General features: G+C 52.0%; 9 protein-coding genes across 9 annotated transcripts; 3 read left to right on the top strand and 6 right to left on the bottom strand.

Annotated features, from left to right (window-relative positions):
* Window positions 1-1,420: 1,420 nt before the first annotated feature.
* Window positions 1,421-2,978, bottom strand: BD324DRAFT_640882 (glycogen synthase kinase 3; the record flags this gene model as incomplete). The annotated part of the gene is made up of 9 exons (XM_022017380.1): window positions 1,421-1,578; window positions 1,621-1,727; window positions 1,770-1,897; window positions 1,942-2,310; window positions 2,350-2,475; window positions 2,525-2,608; window positions 2,648-2,727; window positions 2,769-2,903; window positions 2,945-2,978. 9 exons carry the CDS (start codon window positions 2,976-2,978, stop codon window positions 1,421-1,423), a joined length of 1,221 nt encoding a protein of 406 aa, XP_021873451.1.
* A 1,406-nt stretch (window positions 2,979-4,384) lies between these two features.
* BD324DRAFT_648300 (hypothetical protein) lies at window positions 4,385-10,765 on the bottom strand (the record flags this gene model as incomplete). Its single annotated transcript, XM_022017819.1, has 13 exons — window positions 4,385-4,534; window positions 4,615-5,187; window positions 5,249-5,403; window positions 5,443-5,566; window positions 5,606-6,317; window positions 6,357-6,654; window positions 6,692-6,747; window positions 6,787-6,890; window positions 6,926-7,006; window positions 7,045-8,075; window positions 8,114-8,578; window positions 8,622-10,503; window positions 10,550-10,765. 13 exons carry the CDS (start codon window positions 10,763-10,765, stop codon window positions 4,385-4,387), a joined length of 5,847 nt encoding a protein of 1,948 aa, XP_021873450.1.
* A 294-nt stretch (window positions 10,766-11,059) lies between these two features.
* BD324DRAFT_614531 (hypothetical protein) lies at window positions 11,060-12,148 on the bottom strand. Its single transcript, XM_022014609.1, has 4 exons — window positions 12,008-12,148; window positions 11,924-11,955; window positions 11,605-11,871; window positions 11,060-11,560 (listed from the first exon to the last, which is right to left on the bottom strand). The coding sequence occupies exons 1-4, from the start codon at window positions 12,094-12,096 to the stop codon at window positions 11,121-11,123; spliced, it is 828 nt and encodes a 275-aa protein (XP_021873449.1). The 5' UTR covers window positions 12,097-12,148; the 3' UTR covers window positions 11,060-11,120.
* On the top strand, window positions 12,001-15,647 carry BD324DRAFT_225530 (MIF4G like-domain-containing protein). Its single transcript, XM_022012224.1, has 11 exons — window positions 12,001-12,599; window positions 12,638-12,735; window positions 12,790-13,012; window positions 13,056-13,211; window positions 13,253-13,408; window positions 13,445-13,675; window positions 13,715-14,172; window positions 14,219-14,406; window positions 14,448-15,044; window positions 15,087-15,328; window positions 15,377-15,647. Exons 1-11 carry the CDS (start codon window positions 12,276-12,278, stop codon window positions 15,533-15,535), a joined length of 2,832 nt encoding a protein of 943 aa, XP_021873448.1. The 5' UTR covers window positions 12,001-12,275; the 3' UTR covers window positions 15,536-15,647.
* Window positions 15,570-19,145, bottom strand: BD324DRAFT_614525 (hypothetical protein). Its single transcript, XM_022014608.1, has 21 exons — window positions 18,910-19,145; window positions 18,822-18,832; window positions 18,600-18,760; window positions 17,862-18,548; window positions 17,756-17,818; window positions 17,651-17,715; window positions 17,553-17,609; window positions 17,459-17,512; window positions 17,371-17,412; window positions 17,312-17,330; window positions 17,152-17,275; window positions 17,080-17,099; window positions 16,893-17,032; window positions 16,732-16,848; window positions 16,616-16,682; window positions 16,426-16,567; window positions 16,356-16,374; window positions 16,290-16,304; window positions 15,789-16,238; window positions 15,708-15,750; window positions 15,570-15,669 (listed from the first exon to the last, which is right to left on the bottom strand). Exons 1-19 carry the CDS (start codon window positions 18,950-18,952, stop codon window positions 16,036-16,038), a joined length of 2,049 nt encoding a protein of 682 aa, XP_021873447.1. The 5' UTR covers window positions 18,953-19,145; the 3' UTR covers window positions 15,570-15,669; window positions 15,708-15,750; window positions 15,789-16,035.
* Window positions 19,146-19,498: 353 nt separating this feature from the next.
* Window positions 19,499-21,426, top strand: BD324DRAFT_606950 (Six-hairpin glycosidase-like protein; the record flags this gene model as incomplete). The annotated part of the gene is made up of 2 exons (XM_022014038.1): window positions 19,499-20,374; window positions 20,416-21,426. The coding sequence occupies 2 exons, from the start codon at window positions 19,499-19,501 to the stop codon at window positions 21,424-21,426; spliced, it is 1,887 nt and encodes a 628-aa protein (XP_021873446.1).
* A 90-nt stretch (window positions 21,427-21,516) lies between these two features.
* On the bottom strand, window positions 21,517-22,131 carry BD324DRAFT_648295 (hypothetical protein; the record flags this gene model as incomplete). The annotated part of the gene is made up of 2 exons (XM_022017818.1): window positions 21,517-21,984; window positions 22,036-22,131. The coding sequence occupies 2 exons, from the start codon at window positions 22,129-22,131 to the stop codon at window positions 21,517-21,519; spliced, it is 564 nt and encodes a 187-aa protein (XP_021873445.1).
* Window positions 22,132-22,290: 159 nt separating this feature from the next.
* On the bottom strand, window positions 22,291-22,830 carry BD324DRAFT_614520 (hypothetical protein). Its single transcript, XM_022014607.1, has 3 exons — window positions 22,650-22,830; window positions 22,586-22,596; window positions 22,291-22,533 (listed from the first exon to the last, which is right to left on the bottom strand). The coding sequence occupies exon 3, from the start codon at window positions 22,481-22,483 to the stop codon at window positions 22,298-22,300; it is 186 nt and encodes a 61-aa protein (XP_021873444.1). The 5' UTR covers window positions 22,484-22,533; window positions 22,586-22,596; window positions 22,650-22,830; the 3' UTR covers window positions 22,291-22,297.
* Window positions 22,291-26,803, top strand: BD324DRAFT_614517 (putative kinesin). The gene is made up of 23 exons (XM_022014606.1): window positions 22,291-22,533; window positions 22,586-22,596; window positions 22,650-22,759; window positions 22,810-22,827; window positions 22,880-22,960; window positions 23,011-23,076; window positions 23,126-23,133; window positions 23,176-23,332; window positions 23,375-23,518; window positions 23,564-23,688; window positions 23,739-23,843; window positions 23,881-23,929; window positions 23,971-24,500; window positions 24,549-24,638; window positions 24,692-24,940; window positions 24,986-25,250; window positions 25,298-25,341; window positions 25,386-25,535; window positions 25,750-25,911; window positions 25,951-26,091; window positions 26,141-26,321; window positions 26,373-26,543; window positions 26,590-26,803. The coding sequence occupies exons 1-23, from the start codon at window positions 22,516-22,518 to the stop codon at window positions 26,622-26,624; spliced, it is 2,910 nt and encodes a 969-aa protein (XP_021873443.1). The 5' UTR covers window positions 22,291-22,515; the 3' UTR covers window positions 26,625-26,803.
* Window positions 26,804-26,810: the final 7 nt, after the last annotated feature.

The following is a 26,810-nucleotide window of genomic DNA, read 5'->3' as shown; positions in this document are numbered from 1 at the left end:
GTGAATGACGGTGGGGGGAAGAGAATCAGAAGAGAGGGATGAGAGAAGCGTTAAGTATCGAGGCAGGAGCCAGCCAGCCCCGAGAGCTCAAAGTACAGATGGAGGAGATATTGAGGGTTGAGTATGGGTTGAAGTGATCTTTCAATGATCCAGTACTCACCACTGCTTTGATTGATTGATCCAAATCTATGTTGACGATTGTTGAGTGAGGTCTGACAGGGGAAGCTTAATATGGGAAGCGTCTGTGGGAGTGATGAGCAAGAGAAAGAAGAAGAAGAGGAGGGACACAGAGCCACCGTGAGTCCATGAGTCTGATACCGTAAACAATCCCATAGGCCCATCGCTCAGTCGCATGCATGCCATGCCTTTGAGCAAACGGAGACACATCACCATCTCGTCAAAAGAACGAAAGCCAAAAGGGATGCTTTTGATGTCAGTCAGCACTTAGCCATTTCCACTCCGTAAGGTAAGGAGGGGCCTCATATCCTTCTCTCCCCCTTGACAACGTCGTGCAGCATCAGCGGACCTTGACGAGGTGTTGAAAGATTATCGGTCCATGTTTGAGCATGGACACGAGTGGTTTGTTTCGGTATAGGAAAAGGCGGACAGGCAGATATACTGAGGGCTGACAGCTACGTTTGGCCCTCCTCGACATCAATGACATCACTCCTGTGATCTCTAGTGAGTGAACTGTACAATAGGACTTGAAGGGATGGGGGAGCAGAGCAAGCATAGTCATGTCAACGATTCAGCATCCTTCTAGTCTCATGAACCCTATCTTCGGTGCCAGCAGTATCCAAAACTCCTGCTCATGTCAATCCCACTGGTCGATCGACTTGGGTCCCGCCCATATCAACCCTCACAAACAGCGATCGAATGTGATCAAGCAGCTGGCGAACCGGGTTAGTGGGCAGTGTCGCAAGACCGGATGAGAGAGGCATGTCGGACGAGACGGTGATGCCTTTTTCACCACAAAAATTGGCGGCGGGCGGCCACTTCCAGCTGGAATCTCGATGATTTTTATCCCATCAATCGCATGATCGCAACGAGTAGCCAGTAGCGAACACTTTTCACACCAATCATTGACGACGACACCACAGCACTCTTTGTAATCAATGCATCATTCATATCCACTCGTCGTACAATCGCTTGGGAGCCCCCAAAAAAGATAGTCTGTGCAGAGAGCGTCGAGGTAGAAGGGCGAATGTCAAGGCACACAGGGCGAGAGAGGAAGATGGGAAGATCTAAACACAAAAGCGAGAAGTAAGAGAGGCGAGTTCGATAGGCATGGAACTCAAAGGGACAGCCCGCGAGCCAGATGCGAAAGTTGGCGGGTAGGGTATATAGACGATTCCTTAGCTAACATTTGTACATTTAGAGATTCATTTCGTTTCACTACTGCAAGGCGTCAATAGTAGATCTACACCGGACCCCTTGATCCACTCACATCGAGACTGATGCGAAGTTGGTCCAGCGGGATAGGTTGGAAGTTGTCCACGTCGATTCCGCGCTCTCGAAGGGACGCTTCGGCATGAGGCGGGACCAATTGGCGGATGAGATCTGGTCGTAGAGAGAGTTCTGAAAAGAAGATTAGTATTCGAGAGCTGAGCTTGGACTCACCCTCGCGGGTAAAGTTGAACAGAGGAGGCATAGGTTTGCCGTTCGGCAATTGAGTATCAGGTTGCCTCAGGTCGTCAAAGAATTCGTGAACGAGAGCTTCGGGAGCGCTGTGAAGGATCATCAGCGTGCTTCAAAGACGTACAACCCACGTTAGACGACTCGTTGGGGTGTACTGCAGCAGTTGGTCGATCAGACTAATGGCATCGGCGGGTGTGCGAGGTCGGAACACTTTCGTGAATGGATGGGGTTTGATCTGAGGGAATTTGTGCTCCATGTACTGTGGCTTGATCAGTCAAGGAGCCTTTGCGGTCCAAATCTCACGTTTGGATTCATCGTCTTGATCTGCTCTCTGGTTGGAGTTCCCAAAACTTTGATAATCTCCACCAGTTGATCGATACCCGATTCCCCTGGGAACAGTGGCGTCGACAGCATCAATTCCGCCATGACACATCCCGTCGACCAAATGTCAATGTACGTCGTATAGTTCGTCGCTCCAAAGATCAACTCTGGCGCACGGTAGTACCGGGAGCAAATGTACGACACGTTTGGTTCGCCCGCCACGAGGATTTTGGCTGAACCGAAATCGCAAAGTTTGAGGATACCAGAGGAGGGGTCGAGGAGCAGATTCTGAGGTTTGATGTCTCGATGACAAATGCCGACCGAGTGGATGTAAGCTAAGGAACGGAGGACCTGGATGTGTGAGCCAGTAGACGGATCGAGTCAGCTTACCTGATACATGTATAATTTGACCTGGGGCCACGGCATGGGTTGCTTCATTTTAGAGTAGTGTTTTGACGCCTTGAACACGGTTTCAGGAACAAACTCCAAAACGAGATTGAGGAAGACTTCTTCTTTCTGTGACCGAGGTCAGCAATAAACCCGCTTCACACGATCGTCCACTCGCCTTGTCACCGTTTGAATAAAAGTATGCCTTCAGGTCCACGACATTTGGGTGCGCGACCGACCGCATGATCTGCAATTCTCGGTTCTAACCACATCAGCGGGGCTTCTACCTTTTCAGACGCACCTTGAAACGCTTGTCCTGCAATACCTTCTTAATGGCAATCTCCTGTTCAGGTACATCGTTTCCATTCTCATCCTTGCCGGCTTAGACAGATCAGTTCTTGCTCGAGACCACTTTCACTCACGCAATGTCTTTGCAGCGAAGACGACTCCAAAACTCCCATTTCCAGCCACTTTGGCTCCGGTGTACTGGATCAAGATCTCCTTGCCTGATTTACCGGCACACGCAGTGACCGTCGTGACGCGTTGAGGGTCATCGGCTGAGATCTGGTTAGCGATAGTGAGAACAATGCCGACTTACGCGACACTTTGACGCCATTGACTACTCCAGACATGACTCTCCAGTGTGAAGGGGATAGGTTGTGATCTGATGCGGCGAGCGCCATGTCACAGAGGGGCACAGGGGCAGGGGAGGGACAAGAAGCCGATATACGAGCGTGAGACCAATAGGAGCAAGTGTGAGGCGAAGGAGGAAGAACAGGCGTCAGCTATCGGACCGTGGCGGAGTTTGAGGAAGCCAGGTCTCCGACAGACGACAGACAGACCCCAGACCTTCTCCTAGACGGCGTTTGAGACCGAACACAGACTCCAAGAAAGTTGTGCCATTAAGACTCCCAACATTTCTGACGCTGGCTACAGCTCAAGCTGCCGGTCCGTTGTCCAGTCCGGTCCATAGGCCCAGGGATGTTCCACACCTGAGTGCTCAGGCGAGGGAATGGAGCAGCATTCACTATACCACAGTGATGTGAAGAGAGGCACTTCACTCGCATGGTCCGGCACCATTTGAATCCACACCTCACAAACGCATCCCACTCACCGTTCTCAAATTCGTTGGTCCCGACTCGTCAACTGAGCTTGGCGTGCCTCGAGCAGGGTCGGTTCGTCCTGGACACTGTCCAACAACAGCTCCAATCAAAGATCTGTCCTCTGCTTTTCTCTCTTCTCTCCAAAGCGTAAACGCAGTACAGCTCCTCAGCGACGAACGGAGCTAGACAAAGGAAGGGGGCTTCGGAGGAGATCTTCCAGTACACTGCCAGCGTTTGTCGTGGTTGAAACCCGACACTGAACCAAGGTAGAATGAAAGGGAAGGGGGGAATACGTTGTGGCGCTGTTGTAAATCGATTTAGCTCATACATCAGCCGACATTGATCAACGCTATGGCTACTGGGGAGGTTTGGCTGGTTGCATGACACCAACATGATGGACCGACCTTGGGAGAGGGCTCCTGTGGGGGGAAAAGAGACATGGACAGGGGAGAGAGCGAGGTGGCAATGGTGGGGTATGTTGACTACTCACAGCTGAATCGAGCGTGTACTGATCCTGCTTATACTTTGAGACTGATCTCAACTCTTTGCTCCGACTGACGGGTAATAGTAGAAGACTGGGAGAAATATGACCTTGCAGCAGCTGCTGGTGAATGATGAGTGAGTCGGTGCTGCTGGTGGTGGTGGTGCTGGTGGTCGGTCAGTCAGGTCAAGTCAGTTCAGTCATAGATGATGGGTCATTGGCTCCCCTTCCTCCCCTTTTACCCTTTCCTTTAGACTAATTTCCTCATTGGGAAATAAAGTCAACGCGCAACGCGCATTCAGGGCCATAGGTGGTAGCATGAGAGTTACGTAATTATCGGCGTTATGATTGATTGTGGCGGGCTGCTTTACAACAGTGTATCATCCATCCACTGAGGAGGGAACGATAATGTGGAATGATTGGAACGATGATGGGAATGATACAGACAACACTCTCATTTGTACTTGTCTCCCAAATCTCGTTTCGACTGAGGATCCAGACTGTTCCTGACGCCAAGTAAAGTCTTACTGACAGCTTCAGAAGCTCCAATCATGGGCTTCAATACGGCGATAGGTACAGCCCTGACGACAGCCTTGAGCGGACCCTTTGAGAGATCCTTTGATCAGCGCACTGACGACATGACCGGGCGCTCCCCCATCTTGTTCAAACTCAATGTGAACTTACCTGGTCGCCTGGACCTGACCTCTCATACACTTCCATAGGAACGGCCAAGATGGTCTGAGCAGCCGCATTGACATTCTTACTGAGACTCTTGTACGCAGCTTGAACACCTTCTTTGGCTCCTAGTGGTTGGTTGGCGTACCGACTGACGCGTCGACGCATCTCGTCACCAACCAACGTTTCGTCATCACTGTCGATGTCGGATCCGAGAGGCAGAGGTAGACCTGTCTCGAGTCCATCGACCACTTCGAGTCGATCCACTTTGCCGCCGAGAACACCTTCAGCTTTCTCCAACACCACCTGAGTCCCCGTGGCTAATCTTGCGCCGAGCTTCATCATCTCCATAGCTGTAGACCGGACAAATGAGCTGGTTCCACGTTGGACGCCACGAGTCACACGACCGTCCTTGCGGTATTGTTCGATAGGTAAGAGAATCAGATCTGCCACTCCAGAGCCAACGTTGACCAGAGATCGAATGGGAGACACGCCAGAGATGACGTCCGCTAATTGATTCGCCTTGACATCAGGTGTCCAAATGTCTTGCAGAGTCGTTGACAGGCGATCCCATCCGGTGATCTGGGAAAAGATCAGTACAGAGATTCCACACACAGAGAGAGAGAGAGAGCTCTCCACTCACTCCCGACAGGGTAATGTGGCGAAGCGTCATTTCCGCACCGTCAAAGTGGAAAAAGTTCATCAATTCAATCGTCTTGCCTTCTCGAAGAGCAGCCAGGTCTACCCGTTTAGGCTTGTAATCGAGTTTCAGCTCGATCGCAAATATCTCCACGTGCTCTGTGCTCGATCAGCCCACAGTCTGATTGCCGGACTCACGGAAGAATGGGCTCGTTGCTGGCTGCGCCACTTTTGGCGTCTTGGACATGGAGAAGCTAAAAAACCGTTTGAAAAAGTCGAGAGCGTCTTGATCCACATGCAGCCTCAGTGGGAGGATTTTGGCCTGGCGCCATGAGTGTCCGACCCGTCCTATTTAACCCACCTTCAATCTCGTCTCCTCCGTTTCCGCCTTGCTACTTTGGACGGCCTTGGATCCCGAATGGGGTCGAACAGAGACCAACTCAACCCGAATCATATCTGCTCCCGTCTCTCGCATATTGCCTCTCGAATCCGACTTCATTTCCGTCAAGAATTTCTTCCATGTAGACGTCTTGATATGATCTAAGATCTCCATCGAAGCTACCGTCACGTCGACTCGGGACGCAGTGCTCGAAGCCTCATCGTAAATGTCCAAATCGAGATTGATCCCACGAACATCAATCTCAATCTGAGGCTTTTTCGATCTCGTTAACCGTTTACCGCGAAGTCGAGTCCTATGGCTCTTGTCGCGCTTGGCCGGTCCAGCCGGAGGAAAATCAGTCTGCCATGAGGATTGAGAGGCAGTCTCGGCGGTTCCAAGCCCGTCTAATTCTTCATCGATTGCCGCTAGCAGCGCCGCAGAATCTAGGTCTTCCTTTTGCTCATCGAGTCCGATATAGATACTGTTGAAGAGGACGCTACGGGACCCATGGACGATAGGCTCGTCGGCCTTTTGACCAGATGCCAGCAATTGACGGATTTTCTCCAATTTCCTTCTGACCGCTTTGATCTCATCTTCAATCGTTTTGCGAGTCTTTTGCCAGTCGAAGCCATCGTGAAGCAGTACAGATACCGAGGCATTCTGTACGTGTACGCGAAATTTGCCCGTATAGGTACTAGTAGAGTCAGCAGAGAAGACAAGGTGTCGAACCCACTCTTCCTCACTGGCTCCTGACAGGACCGGGAGATCATTCCAATAATCAGGCTCCTGATCGAATGGGTCATCGACGAGAATTCGAATGGTCTCCCCATTAACAGGTGCTCGGTTTGTCTCAAGTACCGACGATTCGAGAGCAGATGCGATCAAATCTTCATCCGGCGATCTTTTGGTCTTTGGCTGTCGGTGGCTCGTCTCGTCGAGATACTCCAGATTGGTAGGCAGATCGTCCTCTATCAGGTCAGCACCGTATGCGACGTCAGGCATGCGATGGAATGCTTCTTCGTCGACAGATGCTGAGAATTCAGCAATCGTCCAAAGGGTGGATCTCACCAAAGACATCAATCGATTGGGACATGGACATGGCGGCCGGGATGACTGCAGGAGGCCTGAGGACATCAGCATCTCGCGAGTCTCTGTACAACTACTTTTCACGTGCGAGCGATGTTCCGATATCTGCCACCAGATCGCCCATCGATGCGAGCGAGTCTGCACAAGCCGTAACTTTGACTTGAGACTGGATGACATCCAGCTGACGGTCAGCGGAGCCCAGGAGTTGATCCTCACCATGATGCCGGTCGCACCGGTGAGGTCGCGCAGGACTTGACAATCTGCAGTCATTTCGACGAGCGCTGCCCAACCAGCAAGCTAGGGGTGAGCAGTTTTCGATGCGGTCAGACACTCACCTTCCATGACTCAAATGATGACGTTTGACCGCCAGACAACGCTGTCCCCGCCTCTACATTATCGATAGCCATCAAGTGACACCCTGATAACCCGAGCTCAATCACACCCTCGTCCGCACCACTGATCACATCCGTCTTGACAGCCGCATGGCTGAGGACCAATACGAGTGCCCCTAGCTCGTTCGGAGCTTTGACGAGAACCGAAACGTCCCCGAGCAGGACGCTGATTCGGGTGATTTCAGACGGTTCGACATCTTCAAAGACGCCTTCTGGGGTCTTTGCGAAAGCCGCCAGGTCTTCCGTCCATGATAAATTGTCATCGACGTGAATCGTACAAGACGAGAGGGAGACTTTGACGCCTGTCTCTTTTGTATCCGTGATATCCGTACTGGTGTAGAAATGAAGATGGAGAATAGGAGGAGTTGACATGGCCAAGCTCGGCTTGGTGGTTCGGCTGAAGACTCGGCGACAGCGCGACAGGTCAGATCGGTCCGAGAATTCCGCGTCCATGATAGAAAGTGTGAGGTTAGTCTCCTTGCGGTCAGCCACGTTGGACTCGATTCTCGTTTCAATGTCAGAGGCTCGCAACGAGAATATACCAGGTTCGGCGGAAGCATCAATCCTCGGTACATGTAACCGAGTATCAAACTCGCTGATCATGATTCGAAGTTTGGTGCCGTTCCGAGGTTCGTCTACATCCTCCACCACAGAGCTCGACGCTGAAGATGAGCCTTTGGAACCAAAGAATCGACTGCCGATCATCTTGAGCTCATCCCTTGGTTTCGGCCTCGACCCATCGCCGAAAGCTCCATCGAGCCAGTGTGTCAAGTCATCCGCGAAGAATTGTAAACCTTCAATCGTTGATTGTCGAATCTGAGATTGAATGGCGGGCACACGACACATAATGTCTCGAGTCTTGCCGACTTCATCAGTTTGCGCGATTTCGATGAATGGCAGAGCCACGTCTTGGGCAGCTTCGACTGTCTCAGAGGCCAAAGGACCTAAAACGAAGAATGCAGCAGAGCGTTTCTCTAACTTGTCAGTCTGGATCAGGACGAGCAGTACTCACCAGATGCCCGACAGAACAGCACGATAACCTTTCTACAGGCTACATTTGCAACTGGCTCTGCAGTGTGACGTGTGACTGTTGATCCGTGGGAAGGTGGCCCGCTGCCTACTTGGACGGTCACATCATGAACGTCCAAGGTGACAATGCCAGATCTCAAGCTACCGCTGTCGCCCCAGGTGCCACGCTTCTTCGGAGGTGCCGGACATCGGACGTCACAGCGAAGGACCGGACAGCGTACGACGGCAATTACGCCAGACGGAGACGTTTCAGTAGATTGTGGTGTGTGCAGGTCATCCATGACAGCGTGTAATGACCTTGGTCGGGTCACTCGAGGTGCCGACGAGACCGGACTGGCTATCGGAGATCGAGACCGTCTCGTTGCTGGCGCAATATGTCGTAGCATAGGCAATAGGCGTTCCATCAAAGAGAGGTCGAGAAACAGGTGTACGCAACTCAGTCTCACGACTGCCGCTTGAATGTCAACTAGATTTGAGAGAGATTGGCTCACCCGATGAGCCAGAGTATTCCTGCTCGATCTGAACCGCGAATCCGGTCTCCTCGCCGGTGGAAGCCACCTTTAGCGCACCACGACCTTTGGGTCGGACCTTCCACAACTTCTCGCTGGATCCTTTACGCTGATGATGAACGTCTCGCCAATCAACTGTGTCATAGCTCGGGAAGGTATTTTCAGAGGTGCCTATTCCCGGCAAGCCGTCATCGACAGATGAGACTGTGACTGGATTCAACGGGAGATCGTACTGTTTCTGCAGGTCGGAATCGAATATCAGTACCGGAAAGATGCCTCCTGGCATTGCGCCCGAGTCAGTCTGCGCCGAAGCAAGGTACTCGAATATGGACAGGTCAGCGATGGACAAGGTCAAGTTGGGATCGCTTGTGGCGGCACGATTCGCATGCCGGGATGTGTAGGCCGGGCTGTGAGCGGATGTTTCGTAAGCCGCTCTGATGTTGTCTATGCGAAGTTTCAGATGTCCTAATGGTAGATAGGTTGTAGTCGCTTGAGACCAGAACCGCTTGATGCCGTTATCGATCTCGGCGGATTGTGTTCGCTGCATGTCATAGACAATCGCAGCAATCACATGATCTGATTTAAGCTTGATGGATAGTCGGGGTTGAGTGATAGCCTTTACGGGAGCAACAGGCTCCCGCTCTGTACTCGGCGGGAGGACGCTTTGGACCGCTGACAATATCGAGCCTAGCTTGTCCGGGGTGAGCAGGATGGCTATTGTGCCCATGATGATCTCAATGTCGGCACAAGCGGGTGTCGATGGTGAGGTGATGTCGGTCGAGGACGTAGCTGGCGGAGGTATCGAGCGTGAATTCGTCATTCGAATGGTCACTCCTTCAGTGCCAAACGAAAGAAGCATCTCGGGCTTTTCGCTAGGCTCCATGTCGAATCCCCTTGGCGTTGTAGACCTTTCCATTGGATCGATGTCGTTGTTAGAGGTTCCATGCTCTGTCTCGTCCTGCCCGTCTTCTTGCTCGCTCAAGGCATCCTCGTACACGCTTTCACCGGCGTCGCTCTCTGCCACACTCTGTCTCAGATCGGCGACAGCGAGCGACATCATCATTTCCGTATTTGAATCTTCCTCGTCTGTACTGTCGGACCCGGTGGATGATCTGGAAAATAATGATAATGAGACGGATCGAGCTGGAGCCGAGGCAGGTGGCGTTGTTGAGCCTTTGGCCAGCGGCAAGGTACATATTTCCAATCCAGATACTTTGATTACTCGGACGGTCGATCTTGTCGATTCACCTGGAGCTGTCTCGTCGATGTACTTGATTTCTCCAACTCTGAGCTCGAAGAGACCTCCATGATGCGGGTCTGCATGATGCAGCCTAATTTTGATATTGGCGACTTTGAAGTCGAGTCTGGCCAACACACGCTCAATGATTCCCGCGAGGATAGTCGTGCTCTCCATAGTGGGTGGCGCGGACGGTCCTGGTTGAGAAGCTTGTCCAGCCCCTGCAGCAGCAGCCGCAGCAGCAGGGAAAGATCCCGGTAACCCCTCGTCACTTGTGAAAGGGTCGTTCTGCGATAGAACCAATGACTGGCGAATGGATCTGTCAAGTTCGGCCTCTTGATACGCATCGAGCTCTTCGTGTAAGAACTCATCGGCTGCGTTGGTCACTGATGATGTCAGATCCAAGCCAGGTGACGCCAGGCGAGATAAAGTCGGTGGTACGCCTCTACTCTTTCCTTTGCTCGACGATTCATTCAGCGAGATGGTAAAGTCCAATGTCAATGAATCGAGGGAGATGGACAGAGGGGCCGACCAGAGATTTGGGAATGGGATCCGAGCAGTGATCTTTGACAGACTTCCAGAGGACAGAGTGATGGGTATTGACGGTGGCAGAAGATTATTGATCTCCTGTGGGGTGCATCAGTCCTATCCCACGAGCGCTCGGTTCTCTCACTTTCTCGTCAATCTCCAATCCTTCAATCTCTACCCAACCTTCACTCATCTGGGCCTGAATCCGATCTACGTCCAGTCCACCCGGCTTGACGAACCGACCCAGCGTCCTCTTGAGAACATACGAGAGGAATCTTCTTTGAATATTTGCGGGCAGTGATATAGGTGGGAGTGGAGGCAAGCTCCATGGAAAGCTGAAGAATGAAGGAAGGGCGACCATGGCGGATGAAGTGTCACCAGATGGTTCGTTGCTCTCAGGTCAGGTCGGGGGGTGATTCAGAGAGTCCGCGTACACGCAGCAGCATATTGTACGAGCTCAACAGTGGATCAACTGATCATGACTGGAGCTCGCTGCTGTGACTCGCACGAAGAAGGCACGTTTGCGTAGAGTGATAACAAAGAAGATGCAGAAATCAGATGAGCGGGACGCGGCACGAAGACAAAATCGCCACCGCAAAAACCAGTCTCGTGATGACTGGCAACGATCATCGAGACGGGGGATTGGGGGGCCTATGAGATCACGTAGATGCATACATACAGGTAGATAGGATATGTCGACACATGGCTAGCCCCAGTCATACCTCCCACTCGAGGTGCCCTTTGCCCATAGAGGAGGAATCGGCCTTATCTCCGTCTATTTCGCGACATACCACACTGGCGAATAGCCGCATGACCCGTCTCTCTTCAGAACCTATCCAGATCCTCTCATTATCTGACCGAGGACCCTCGCCACGCTTGCATTCGAGCCACCAGCCTTCATCATCAGCCCATGCTCCTGACCCAGTCTCTGACTTGTTCTCTCCAATCGCAGCTCTGAGTAAATCTTCCAACGGTGGAGGAGAATCCCTCTGATTCAGAATAGGATTATCGGGCTTTGCCATTGAAATGGGGTCCAGGCCTAATAATCGTGCGAGACAGGAGGAGCGTGCAGATGCGGTGGGAAGCGAGTCAAGAATCTTCAAGATCCGAGGTAAGGGAGTCGAGCTCAATAGGTACCGGAGCGAAGACGAAGTAGCTGAAGTGGTTGATCAGCATCTTTGCCTTTCAGCTGATGTTCACCTATACGAAGTAGCTCTTCATGCCTCAGCGGTTTAGGATCTTCCCGCGTCAAGGGATCCATGAAGATGGACGGATCGGGTTCAGGCGGCCAGAGGAGCTCTGTGAGCGGTTTAAGCGGACCATCTCTAGCCTTAACGGAAGGTGGTTCCTCATTCGGGGTCGCAATCCCCCCCACATCCAGAATGCCATCCGGATCCGGTTTCACAAGTGTTTCTTCGACCTTCGATGCATCGACATCTGGCTTGGCGTCTGCCTGACAGGCGTTCACTGTTCAATATGAGCTCAGGAATCTGCGTCTGAGCAGCGGGGAGGAATTCACATTTGTGCAACTTGAAGCACTGGACAGAGCAGCTTGAATCCCTAGAGTCAGCATTGCGAGTCCCCTTGGCACTTGCCGACTCACTATCGGGTCGGGCAGCCCGGGCACCTGTACTTGGCGCTACTCTCATGACACACCTGACACTTCAGATCCTTTGCCGTCTTTCCAGGCATTCGAATGTGCCCTGAGCTGCTACCTCGGACGCTCCCATGAGACTGGCAAAGTACAGACAGATGGGAGGTGCTTGACAGACCGGGATGGTCACCAGGCTTTTCGAAATTTTGCTTCCGTCGTCTGTGTCGAGAACTTGTGATGCGTCTTAGTAATACTGTACCATGACTTGGTCACCGCAATGAGCTATCAGAATGGCTATAACGGGTACAGTGGGCCTGTCTTCAATGGCGGAGCAGGGTTTGGAATGCAGAACATGGGCATGAACATGGGATACGGAGGGGGAGTAGGGGGAGGTGGTGGTGGTGGTGGTGGTGGTGGCAGAGGGTACGGTGGACGAGGAGGGAGAGGCAGAGGGTACGGAGGCGGGGGCGGAGGACGCGACGGACGTGACGGAAGGGACAGGAGAGACCATCGAGATAGAGATAGAGACGGGAGAGGACCTCCTCCAGAGAGTTCTTATAACCGGATGAAGAAGATGATCATTCGGTTCGCAGAGGAAGAGGTGAGTGCCAGTCAACGGAGTGAAGCTCAAATGGTCAGGACTTTCATCCGATCGAGGATCCTCCCCGTCTGGCAAGAGCACTCAAACGTCAATGGCGGGAAGGTTCAAAGGGAGTCTTTGAAGGGTTCAGAGTCGGGTGAGCAATGGTGATGGATCCTACTCTTGCCTCGTCGTTGATTTCTTCGACCAGGGTGTCACAAGAACCCCACAAGCATCCTCATTTCGTTTCATTGCTCACCCATCTCTCGTTCATCGATAATCGTACTGATGGCAATGACGAGGATCATCACACCGGAGAGAAGCGCAAAGCCGAGAGCGGCGAACCAGAATATGGCAGGGAGGTTCTCGAGGATTTATCTCAAGCTTTCCGAACCTGGGTCGAAGGGCGAGAATGGCTAAGCATGAGATGTTGCGTGAGTTTAAGATGCCTGAGCGAGCCAATCTCACATATCCCAGATCCAATTCTTCTCTCTGCTTGTTCCTGCTCGCCTGGTGTCACCTTCCACCCTGCTCGAAGTCTACCGTTCTCTGCTGACGGTTCTGGATGAATTTGGCGGTGGTGGAAATCGTGCAGAGCGTGTCATTCGCGCGCTCGGCGAGGGTCTCATGAGGGTCAGTCGACTCATTTGGGATGTCGTTGATCTCCCTTGCAGTCTGCCAAAGCCCTCAATGAGGATCACACGGCAGAGTTAGAAACCATCATGGGCCAACTTGAACACGCCATCAACTCGAGGAGCGTGAATACTGATCTGATAGATCCCATCGCGCCTATACTAGCGGAGGGAGAAGAGAAAGAGACGTTCCGAGATGTAAGCTTGCTCACGTCGTTTTTGCTGAAGTCCTAGACACTTGGCGAGCTCGCTACCGTCCTTGAGGATCTACGGAGTAGAGCTTACGAACCCCCGGATTGCCTACCTCGATACTGGGAGGAGATTCAGCTACCTGAAGGCTGTAGTCGATCACCTCTGTTCGATCTTGCAGCTGCAAGCATCCCTCCAGAGATGTACGAAGCAGGCGAGCCAAGCATGGAGGATGGAGAGGGGCGCACAGGCGGTTTGGTCTTGTTCGCGGAAGACGTGAGTGGGCTCTAAGGCGCTCGAGCTGAGCTATCACAGGTCGTTCATCCCTCTACGACGTTGGACGGATGGACTCTCCGAAGCTTGATATTGGATATCGTGACCCTCTTCGAAGTCAACCGGAAAGAATGCGCGAGGATTCTGCTTTCCCTCCGTCAATTCGTCACCCGTCAAACATTCAAACCACTCAACCCGCCTTCAGAAGCCGATCAATCGTTTTCGACAAGGTCCCTCGAATCGCTCATCGTCCAAACTATCTTACAGACCATGACGGCCTTGCCCGAATCACCTTTCCCTCTCCTATACTATGGCAGTGTTTTGACAGAACTGTGCAAACTCAGCCCAAACACCGTAGCGCCACCAGTTGGGAGAGCTGTCCGACGTGTCTTCTCTCTACTAGGAGCGGAAGGCCTTGAAGTTGAAGTAGCTAGGCGGATCTCCGAATGGTTCGCAACGCATCTCAGCAACTTCGGATTTCAGTGGATGTGGAAGGAATGGTGAGTCTCAACGGTGAGCAGATAGGAATGTGCTGACGAGTCGTAGGATTCCCGAACTGGAACTGCCCGCTGCTCACCCGAGACGAGCCTTTATGCGGCGTGTCGTGGAACTCGAAGTACGCTTAGCATACCACGACCGTATATTGCAGACTCTGCCTGAGCCCATGACGGTCGAAGGTGCTGGCGTCATCTCTCACGATCCACCTGACCCCGTGTGGCAATATGAGCAGCCTGGTGAGTCGATCAGTCGCGAACCACCCGTTGACGCCAATCAGAAAACCCCATGCACTCGGAAGCCTCCACCTTGCTGGAAATGTACCGTCAAAAAGCATCTCCTCAGGATGTACGCGATCACCTAGGCTCAATCACTTCTGCATCTCCTGAATCGATCCGAATCATGGCTGCTGAAACACTTCTCCATCTCGGCTCACGATCTTTCTCCCATTTCTTGAACGCCACGGAACGGTATCTGGATACGCTGCGGTATTTGACACCCGATCAATCGGCACGTCGGACATTGCTGGAAGCCGTTGCATCATTTTGGAGACGATCGAGTCAGATGCGTCTAATCACTGTCGATAAGTATCTCCAGTATGGTATTCTCGAGGGCCTCGACGTAGTGGAATGGGTATTTTCAAGAGAGGCAGGCGGCGGCGGCGGAGAGAGTGGAGAGGGAGGTGACGGCTGGACAGACGGAGAAAAGTGGGAGATACTACGAATGTGCTTGGAGAAACATGTTGGCCGCGTCATGGCTATCAAACGCAGAGTGAGGATGGTAGACAAGGAGGACGAGGCGGCAAGAGCGAAGAGAGCGGCAGAAAAGCTGGATAGGGGCGAAGGTGTGGGTGAAAATGAGGATGTCGAGCCGGAAGGTGAATTTGCGTCGCCGATTTGAGCTGACGTTTCCGCAGAAGCCAAGTTGGAACGATCAAAAGAAGCTCGAGATGCGCAGACATCGCTTGATATCCAATCTGACAGGCTGGAGAAGGTCCTATTGGCTGTCATGCGACACTTCGTATCCGATCTTTTACCCTGGACATCGAGTTCCGAGGGTGGCCAAGGGCTGAAAGGAGTCTTGATGCTGTTGGAGGGAGGTGAATCTGGCTGGTGGGGCGTGCGAAGCAGATGGGGTTGGTATAGAGAGTTTGTGCGGAGAGTGAGTCTGTGGATCATGTGGGGAATTCTTGCTGACACCCTTTCACAGTACGAAACCCATCTTCTCCCGCTCTCCCCTGCAATCAACGAGAAAATTTTTGGCCACCTCGACGGAGGCAATGATGCGATCGAAAAGCGAGCTGAAGAAATGGTTCGAGACATCTGGACAACCATTTCCGGTCTCTCGTCCAACTCTGAGCAGATCTAGAACTGCCAAGTGTCCGCGTATGCATCCAGCACGATGTAATGTCTATTTTTCCCAGAACGGGGTATCTGCCCCTCCCCAGTATCCGTTCCCAGGCATTGACGTGTCCTGGAGAGATCCAGTGGCAAACTCTGGTCCTACGTATCAGCACTACATGTGCTTGGTTCTCGCTCACCTAACGGCAACGAATGTGACCAAACATTCGGATCCAACGATTGCTGAACGCTCAGTTGGTATTTCTCCGTTGCTGACTCACTTCCGATGTCTCCATCCAAGATTGTGAAGAGAACAGATCATCAGCTTGGAGGAAAGCCCAATTGAGACCGTCAAGAGATGGGATGCCCTCTTGATTGGCATAATACATGGCACCTGGGTCTCCTGAAGAATCCAGAGCGTTGCCCCGAGAATGATCACCTTCAGACTCTCGCGTCATATGCAAGCTCATATCGCGGCTTGGAGTTCCTATCCGAGAACCAGGAGGTAATTGAGATTGCTCTCTAGCTTTATTGACGATACTGCGGAGGAAGCCCGCGAGTCTGAAATCCGAGACTGTCTTCGTCAGCCGGCACCGCTAATGGCATCCTACTTGTGGCGAGCTTTTCAGCCATTAGCTCGACGTCCTTTGCGGCTCGCCTCAGGTCAATCTCTTCTGGCATGAGACACGCTAATCGGATCAAGTAGCGAGCGACAGTGACCAGACCGAGATCTGCCGAATGTCAGCAGTAGTCCAGTGACTTAAAAGGGCGGGACAATTCACGAGCAAATCGATTGGCTGCAATACTTTCAGCTTGAGATAGATCTTCCAGTGTGGTCACCAGCTCACCATATTTCAACTTCTCAAACTGAACGCGGGAGGTCAGCATGGCCTAGATGGCGGAGTCGTTTAGACTGACCTCAGATCGCCGGGCGACTCTTGCGACTAGTGTAGAAGCTGCTTGAAGCGCAGCTTCTAGCCATGATCGTCTCTCAACGGTCAGCGCTAAAACATCTTCCTTATCCCGCACGCCGTACAAGACGGCTGCATTAATCTGCAATCTGAGACGGGGATCAGCCGAATTACCTAGCCCTGACTGACAGACTTACACTGCATAGCATTCGATTGTGAAGAGTTCAGTAACCAAGAAATGATCCGGCATCACTTCCTGAAGCTCTGCAACAATATCAGTCGATTGTGCGCTGCGGCAACCTATCGAACGCACCGTAGTATGCTCGCCAATACGTGGCCCACTCTTGCAGTCTCGTCTTGGCTTCCACTATAGACGAGTCATTCATGGACTTGCTCGTCGGCTTTAGGGTCCATGGTTCATGTAGGGGAACTGAAGAAAGTCGCTCAGCTCGTGCTTTGGTCCGTCTGCCTCACTCCTCATAGCATACACCTCGTTGACCATCACTAGTCGGCTATCGAACACTAATGAAAGGGGATGATTTAACAGCTTCCGTGCGGACTTCATTGTCCATTCAAATGGGAACGGTATGGGTCGTCCGTAGTTGAAACACATCCTGATCAAGCCGTCAGCTTTGTCTCCGGAGCGGATCGTTGGACAGACTCTATGATGGTCTTGCAGATCTGTTCACACAAAATCAGAAATTGCCAAACGAGCGAAAGTCGGAGCTCTTACACCCATGAACACCCGCGCACCAGCGACTAAGGGTCTCTCCCGCTCCAGCTCCTCTTGAGTCTTTCCCGAACCCATACCAGTCTCTACCAGTCGCGGCAGACACCGGTGTATGCCGAGATCGACGCTGTGAGACTCAGTCCAGTCTTCGCGAGCAGCTCACGCAATGGCCAAGGCTTGCACTGCGGAATTATCAGGTGACTGTACAGACCAATGGCTCACTTCCAAGTCTCCAGGCAGTATCACTCCAGCAAGAGAGGATTACTGGACATCATTCAGCGTGATCAAGGCAATCCTACGCCACACCCACAGGTCGCGGACACCAGCTCAATGGAGCAGACGGGTGAAAAGAGGGTGATTGAGGCTGCCATGGTTCAGCTGAGACTCCGTAGACCAGACCTCACCGAGTCTGTCCGCGGCCGACTTCAGTCTCATCTGGACCGCTTTTGAGTCTTCAGTTGCTAGAGTCGCTAGTCAGCTATGTTACGACCGGCCATCCCACGTTCGCTCGTCTTTTGTCCTACCATGAGTATGACGCTGACGGCCAATGGCGACCTCTTTCGGAGTCTAAGGCCAGTCAACATCTGATTCTCGTATCTCTCTCCACCTTTCGAACGTGTCGTGCTGTGGGTCGAACAAAGGCAGGTAATTGTGTGCGCCATTGAAGAAACTGGTTGAACGATGAGTGATCTGTGAAAGCCCTCGAAGCATACCGTTGAAACCATAAAGTCCCTTCTTCCAAGGTACACAGTCCCTGATCGATCGGGTCTTTGCTCCAAGCGTCTGGATCATCGGAGAAAGCTCCTCCTGGTCCAAACGGATCCTGTTCGTCCTCATGGGGATCTCGGGCAAATTTCCTCTTCCTCCCTCTCAAATGGGACTTTTCATTTGGCTGTGCTTGAGATGTGTCTGAACTTGAGCCCCTCTGCTCGTCCGGTAATGTATCTTCCCTCAGACGGGCCTGTTCATCCTCGTACAAAACCTCACTCATCGGGGCAGTAGTTGCAGCAGCAGCCAAGAAGTCCTCAGCTCGTGATGGTGGATCGAGAGGACTGAATCCAATGGAGGGACCTCGTTCCTGAGACAACGAAGGTTTGACCGACGAGTGTCGTTGAGATGTCGAGCCCTCGGGTGAGATGCTGATGTCAGGTCGAGAATCCCTCAGACCAGATTGCGCTCTTCTATCAAGGTTTGAGATTGAAGAGGACGATTCAAAATGGACCATGGAATCTCGATCAGGAATGTCGAGTGATCTCGGCGCAGACATCTGTTGGTGAAAAGAATCGGGGCCGATTCGCTGGTTCCCCATGGCTACTGCTCCGGGCGCCCGGAGGAGGCTCGTGATATCTCTCAGCGCTGAATGGACATCTCGCATCTGGTTCTCCAGGCTGGACAGTCGACTAGGTAGCTGTGAGCGAATTGTCACTGGAGCGAAAGAAGACTGGGCTCACCTTGGATCCGATACGTCTGCTCCATGGTCTACCGACGTCCTTGCGGACGGAACCATACGGGATTTAGCCCCGAACGTGCATGAGATGCCAAACGCTCGACACCGTTTACATGGTGGTTTATCTTTATCTATGCACTTGATCTTGTGGTGTCGACATTCGTCCTGAGACCATTTTTTCCGATCGTTAGCTTCCTCAAACCAAGGTTCGATCACCAATGCTCACGCATGCTGGAACTGTATGCACGGCGAACAACACAGGTCAGCCTTTTCTTTTTTCGGCCATCACGCCGAGCCTCTTGACAACAACATACTTCTCTTAATTTCCTCGCTATCAGCTTGAGCAGCATTTGACATGATCGGATGAGCCGGACGAGAAGCAACAAGTCGGCTTCGAGTTCGAGCAACGTCACGGAGGCAACGTGACCGCCTGGGACATGTGATGATAGGGGGAAAAAAACTCCGCGATCAATCTCTATGTTTTGCAAGACCGAACAACCCGATGGCGGAAATTATGAGGAGTCAGTCAGTTAGGCTGCCGGTGTCCCACAGGTCATCTGAGACTTCCGAAATGCAGCGCATCACTGAGGTCTGATTCACAATGTCTCGCCTAGCGATCCTATGCGGACATCTGCCACTCTTCGCCACCCAAAGGACGGGCAGTCACCCATGCATATCTCATCATGACTGTTGCTCCGACTGAGAGGCAGACGGTCAGATCACGATGATGCTGCTGGACTGATCGCCGAGATCTCGGCGATATTGCAAATGACCGAGATGTCGCCGGTGTCCTCTCGGGCAGGTTCCGATATCGGGTTTGCGAATGTCTATGTTCGGATCAGACATTCAAGGGGGTACAGAAGCAGACATGATCGCTTTCCGACTTGTGCAACCTCAGTCATGATGAGCGAAGGCATCACAACTCACGAGAGCGTGTTCCAAGTCCCAGTCGACCCGAGCATCATCCCATGGTCGTACCGTGGCGCGTACCTCTGCCTGGCGACTCGGGCCGGAGATGGTGGTGAACTCACGCCAGGTCAAGATGCCTATCTGATCTCTCACAACTATGGCTTTGGACTCCCCTTGTTCTCACTTCGGCCGCTGGTCAGTCAATCGCTACCTCTGCCACCTACAGGATTCCCGACGACTCCGTCTGGCGTCGATCTCGCGGCCACACCGAGCCTCTTCACTTGGTCATACGAGGAAAACACGATGGCCGAGGCTACTTTTGTAAATTACCGAACAATCAGAGTCAGAGGCACGGTAGACATGTCTTTCGATACCGAAGGAAAGCTGGATGTAGATCACTGGCGAAACTGGCTCCATCGTGTACCCCCTAATGACGAAGAAGCCAGAGAGGTTATCGAATACACTTGCTTGCCTAATGTCGCTCTGAACTTCATCGTTGTCTCCGGCAAGGCAGAGTTGTTCAATGGTGCTCCTTACAACAGCACATTCAAGGACAATAGTCGTCGTCTCTCAATTACCAGGACAAACGGGCATCCGCACTGGGAAATGCTGATCGTCGAGAAAGAGACAGAGAGGAGCGACCCACTTCCCTTAGACGCCGGGCTTGATGCGAGTGAGCCGTTCGAATCTTCGGTCGAAACCATGGCAGCCAATTTCAGAGAATATGCCACTGAGCTAAGCCCCTGGGGCCTGGAACAGACGACACCTGCGGACATGCTCGCCTCCTACGTCGAGTGGACATCGACTATCCGACCGGCCGGGTTCCTGAAATCGGAGACTGTGCTCATGTCAAAATTGTGGATGAACAAGGTAGGCATAGCAATCGAACCTCTATACTGATCCGATCGCAGATCTGGTCATGGGATAATTGTATCAATGGCCTGGCATTGGCTTCCGCCTCTATGGCTAGAGCCCTTGGCCAAGTCTTCCTACCGTTCGATCACATCACACCAGAGGGCAGGCTACCGGATTCAATCATGCGCAACGAGGTTTTGTACGACTATACCAAGCCACCTATCTACGGATGGACGATGTTCAAGCTCATGGAACTGCAAGGGTCGAAAGATCCCCTCAGTGAGCCAGATTTCACCCTTTTGGGTCAAGACAATCTGCCGATGATATACGACAACATCTGTACCAACACCGATTTCTGGTTCAAACGGCGAAGGACGTCAATCTCAAAGCTACCTTACTACGTTCATGGCAACGACAGCGGATGGGACAATGCAACTTGTTTCGATCGACAGACCGTCACAGTGTCTCCTGATCTAGCGGCCTTCTTGGTCATTCAGGCCGATTTCCTGGCCAAGCTCGCCGAGGTCCTGGGACATGAGGAACAAGCTCACTCCTGGGCCAAATTGAAGCAGACGACGCTCAACGCTTTGGTCAATGAATTATGGGATGGGAAAGCTGAGGCATTCGCGTTTAAAGACGCTTACAATGGGGAGACGTGGACCTCGACCAGTCTGCTCAGCTTCATGCCCGTAGTTGCGGCCTCATACCTGCCCTCCGAAATCGTTCAAAGCCTGGTGCGAGGGATAGAGGGTCATCTGACCAGGTGGGGTCTGGCAACTGAACATCCTGAGTCTACACTATACGAGCCTGATGGATATTGGCGAGGACCAGTTTGGGCGCCGTCGACAATGCTGCTCGAATCCGGCGTCCGGCTTGCAAGAGCCAACAAATTGGCGGATACAATCCGAAGCAGATTTATCAGTCTCTGCGAAGAGAACGGATTTGCAGAGAACTTTGACGCCAAAACGGGACAGGGCAACAGAGATTTGTCCTACACCTGGACAGCGTCGGTATACCTGGTCTTCAGGCGAGAGGCGTCGGTTTCTTCAGATGGGCGAGACAAGTGAGGATGCGCGGACATCACATGAATTGTGTACATCATTATATGTTGTAGTGCGGATCGGTGACCAGGCAATGCAGTCGTCGATTGAAGGCCTCTACACCAGTCTTCCACTCTCTGGCTCATCGTGTAGACCCTGTTCTCTTTGCAGTCTCCCAGCCAGCTTCTTCTGCGCTTCATATTCTGCTAAACGCTCTTCTCTTTCCTTCTGCCTCGTCTCTTTTGACTGCGATTCGACCAATTGAGGCGGAGGGGAGATAACACACGTCGCGCAGTCCTCATCGACCGATGGTGGAGGCTGAGCTATACCTACACCCATCAAGGGCCGGTCATCATCCTCGTCAAAGCGCCGTATCGGGCGAAAGGTGGAAGACGATGAAGAAGATGAGGAGGACGAAATGGTAGGATCGTAAGGCCGCTGTGTCGGTGCGCCAGGTGTGTTTAGTGGTGCTAGAGGAGGTATACGAATCGCTCCCTCGGCGGCTGCCTGAAGCTTAGCCGCTGCAGCTGCCGTCGCCTTGTTTCGAACCCGTATGTCGTCCTTAATGACTCCTTGATACATTGTCTGGAAAGAAAATCCGTCAGCCAAAAGACTCGTCGACCATCATTCACCCACATCTTGCTCACGCTTTTGCAGCGCATGGACACCCCATACAACAGCAACAGATCCTAAGAGTGACCCGCCAAGGAAGATCTTGGAACCTAAGGACATCTTCAGTATGTATGGATATAATCACACTCCGGAGTCTCTGAGATGCGATCGCAGTCTGCTGCTAACTTTTCGATGACGCGGAGATCTGATCCAATCTCCGTCCACGCGCGCGTCTGATCGCGTTTCAAGGTTTCTGCCATTGTTTCAGTCCACTCTTTCATCTAATTCAGCAACGACAAGAGAGACATTGACTCAGGTCTTTTGATGAACTGCAAGGTTTTGGTATCAACAACCACATCAGTGACGATCGACAACTTTTGAGACTTGACATCTCCTTGAGGGACAGGCGTTTAGAAGCATCTCGGGACTTCTGGATACCGAGGCCAGGGGTAAAAAGGGTGTCGCCGCCCATAGCATACCTCACCAGATCGGGGTCGAGTCGAGATGTCGAACAATATCAAGGTGAGTGATCCATGTTACATCGAGAATGTAGAGCTCACTCATGATGTGATAGGTGGTGTGCCGGTGAGTTTGCCTCCATCCGCATCTATGCATGCACGACTAAGCCTACCTTTCAGATTCCGACCCTTCAATCGTATGGAGATTGAAGCGGGATCGGAGGATTGCGTCGATATCGACGAACAATGTACAACGGTAGCTTTGAGAAATCCGAACGCCTCGAGTCTAGGTGAGGAATATGGCGTCAGGCCCGGTTGAAGCTGGCTGACCCTCTCAAAGCGGGTCCCGAGAAAGATGGTTGGTCTGATTGAGTGATATTCTAAGCGATGCCTGATTGACGTGCTCGCAGGTTTCACATTTGATAGAGTGTTCAAACAGGACACGAGACAGATAGAGATATTTGAGTGGGGAGTGAAGGGGATCGTTGAGGGTATGTCGCTCTCCAGGCTCACTCAAAGTCCAACTGATGAATGTTCGCAGATGTGATGACCGGCTTCAATGGGACGCTCTTTTGTTACGGCCAAACTGGTAGTGGAAAGTCTTTCAGTGAGTCAAGCGAATATTTAACAGGTCAGCTTGCTGAATGGTCCCTCAGCTATGATGGTAGGATCAATGGCCCTCCAGCTCCACTGATCACGTCTCCAGGGAGCGGACATCGAAAGCCAAGAGATGCGAGGTCTCATCCCTCGAATCGTTGAACAAATCTTCGCTTCAATCATGTCCGCAGACGTTACGATCGAGTACACCGTGAAAGTCAGCTATATGGAGATCTACATGGAGCGGATCAAGGATTTGCTGGCTCGTGAGCGTCTCTTTCGGAATTTAAATCCTGATGTTTTCAAAGCTCAAAACGACAATCTGTCCATACATGAGGACAAGCAACGAGGAGTTTACGTGAAGAACTTGACTGAAGTGTATGTGGGATCAGAGTCAGAGGTCTACAAAGTCCTCAAGGCCGGAGGAGCAAGTCGAGCGACGTCTTCAACCAGTGAGCCGCGGTGTCATTCTGGTGTGAAGCTGACATCGCGCTCAGATATGAATGCTGAATCTTCTCGTTCACATTCCATCTTTGTCATTGGCATTCACCAGCGGAACACTGAGTCGGGGAGTCAAAAGAGCGGAAATTTATATCTTGTCGATCTCGCGGGATCTGAAAAGGTGTGCAAATCCGGGTCGAGCTGTATGCAGCTTTCTGATGCTCTCCTCAGGTCGGCAAAACTGGTGCTACAGGTCAAACATTGGAAGAAGCAAAGAAAATCAACAAAAGCTTGTCGGCATTAGGAATGGTCATCAATGCTCTGACCGACGGAAAGGTACCTAAAATTGAACTTCATCACTGACGATCGTCAGTCCTCTCATGTGCCATATCGAGATTCCAAGCTCACAAGATTGCTTCAAGGTGAGCTGGTAATTGTACACTGTAAGCTGACAAGGATACAGAATCGCTCGGAGGCAACAGCCGGACTACTCTGATCATTAATTGTTCACCGGCCAGCTTTAACGAGCCAGAGACTCTGTCGACGCTGCGTTTCGGCACTCGGGCCAAATCGATCAAGAACAAGGCTCATGTCAACGTCGAGATGTCCCCTGCAGAGCTCAAAGCCTTGCTCAAACGGACCGTTGCTGAGCTGGCCGCCGTCCGCGAGCACGCTGCGGCATTGGAAGAGGAAGTCAAGACGTGGAGATCGGGTGGCTCGGTCGATCAAGATAAGTGGACACCGTCAATCTCCGAGGGTTTCAAGAGCACGTCCGGATCTACACTGGCAGCTAGGAAAGCGACAATGAGTCCATCTCCTGTCACACCGGGAAGTGGGACGCCGAGTCGTGCCGGCACACCTGGTGGCTTACTGCCTTCTCTTATGGATGGCCGACCTGATACACCGAGCTATAGTGTGGGAAGCATGGACAAGGACGAGCGAGAAGAGTTCTTCAGACGGGAGAATGAGCTCAGTGATCAACTCGCCGAAAAGGTGGGGTGGTGGATAATAGGTTGCAAATCTTGGCTGACACTCCATCAGGAATCTGCCCTGTCCAATCAAGAAAAGGCAATCGCTGATTTGCGAGACGAGATCGCTTACCTCAAAGAGCAGGAGGGTAGTGCCTCAAAAGTGCGCCTGCTCTTGTCCAGACCGAGACCGAATACAAGCTGATGACTCCGTAGGAGAATAAGAGCATGTCCTCAGAGCTTAGCGAGCTTCGTATCAGTGCTGCTCGCCTTGAAGCGGATGCCAAGGACGCCACTATCACCTTGGATAGCTATAAAGAGAAGGTGGCAGAGTTGCAGAAAGATATTGAGGAGCAACGAGCAAAGGTCGAGGAGATGAAGAAGTCACACAGCCGCGAGAAGGAGGAAGAGAAGGAGAAGCGAAAACAAGAGATGCTCAACGATATGATGAGCAAGATCGACATGGTCAGTCCTCCATCTTTCCCTTAACTTCGCTGACACCAATTGCAGGGTGGAGCATCCCTGGACTCGGCCGGAGAAAAGCTGAGACACGTCCTCAAAGACCTCGAAACCAACAAGGAAAACGCGTCACCTCAATTATCTGCACAGGCCAAGGAGTTGATCAAAACTCATCTAGCGGAGAACCAGGACTTGGTTCGAGACCTCAAGGAGCGACTGAGAATGAGTCAAGAGGAGGTCGATGTGCAAGGCAAGAGGCGGGCAGAGGTCGAAAAGATGTTGGCGAAGCGGGATCAGGCATACGAGGAGCTTCTAGGTGGGCGAAGCGCTTTCCGATTGGCATGTTCGTTGATGTGTTCTCAGACAAGACTGCTTCAAGTCAGTCTGTGGCGGTAGCGGATATCAAGGTGGGTTAGGTAAGAGACTGCTCGTTGCTCAACCCTGCTTGCAGGCCCAATTCGAAGCTCGATACCACGCTCAAGAAGAGATGCTTCGCAACGAGGTGGCCTCTTTGAGCGAGCACCTGGAGAATCGTTCCGCCGAGATGAGGCGATTGCAAAATACTATCGAAAGCTACAAATTGTCGAACGAGGAGCTCAATGTGAGCCGATGCCCTACCTGGATATCGCGGATCGGAATCTCGGGCTGACCAGGGTTTGTCTGTTTCTTTTCTTTCCTTGCCCTCATTTTCTGTGTCTTCTTTTTTTGTCATTATCTGACACCTTTTTCTTTTCTCTTTAAACATATCTTCGTCCACTTGCTTCCTCGCCTTACCCCTTTTGTTATTCCCCAATCTCGGACATTTCACATTGCAGCGCGCTCTGTCGGCCGCCTCGTCCAGTGTGGAAGGAGGAGAATCATTTGCGAGCTCGACACGTGAATTTGAGCGGATACGAAAGAACTACGAAATTCAATTCTCAGAGTTCGACATCGTCAAGAAGAGCTTGATGAAAGATTTGCAGAACCGATGCGAGAAGGTGGGTTAGCGACCACATGGTTATGCTGACGTTTTTCAGGTTGTTGAGCTAGAGATGCAATTGGACGAGGTCAAAGAGCAATACAAAGTCATTGCTCGATCGGCCAACTCAAAGTCCCAGCAACGAAAACTTGAATTCCTGGAACACAACTTGGATGCCTTAAACGATGTGCAGAAGCAGGTGGGGTGCTCGTACCGCGAGGCGTGACAGAGCTGACCCATCACTTTAGCTTGTCGAACAGAACACTGCTCTGAAAAAGGAGACTGCTATTGCAGAGCGTAAACTACTCGCTCGTAACGACCGCATTCAAAACCTCGAAACCTTGCTCACTGCCGCTGAAAACAAGGTCGTAGCGAAGAATCAAAAGTATGAGGCTCATATTCAGGCGTTCAGGGAAAAGCTATTGGAGGGTGAAGTGCTGCATCTTACGAACATTTGAAACGAGCTCAATTTCTCTGCAGCTCAAAACAAGAACCAAAACACCTACAATCATGGTCGCATAGCCAAGCCGTTACGAGGCGGAGGAGGGGGACCCGTTTCGCTTCAGCAAGGCACCTCTCCGGTCGCTGGGCTATACGGGACTTCTAGTCCTCTTGCGCGAGTTCAACAGGATGAAGGGACAGGCAAGAGACGTGAGTGTAATAACAGCATCGAAAGTCTGCTGACGATTTCTCACAGAATCTTGGTTCTTCTCGTCGCACTCGCCGAGGTGAACTCTCGGGGGTCTGGTCGCGCCTTTCACAGCTTGAGATGAGATATAGACCTATACCCTGCATGCCGGTCTGTATATACAGCTATGAGACCACCTGTGCCCTTTTTAGAACAAGCTCTAGATACCTGTCACTATCATTCGAGACTCAATCCCGGCCACAATGTATGAGTAATGAGCTGCTCGCGAA

Source organism: Kockovaella imperatae, assembly GCF_002102565.1.
Source record: "Kockovaella imperatae strain NRRL Y-17943 chromosome Unknown BD324scaffold_2, whole genome shotgun sequence".
Lineage (NCBI taxonomy): Eukaryota > Fungi > Basidiomycota > Tremellomycetes > Tremellales > Cuniculitremaceae > Kockovaella > Kockovaella imperatae.
Note: the sequence above shows the minus strand (reverse complement) of the source record. Positions and strands in the feature narration are given on the sequence as shown.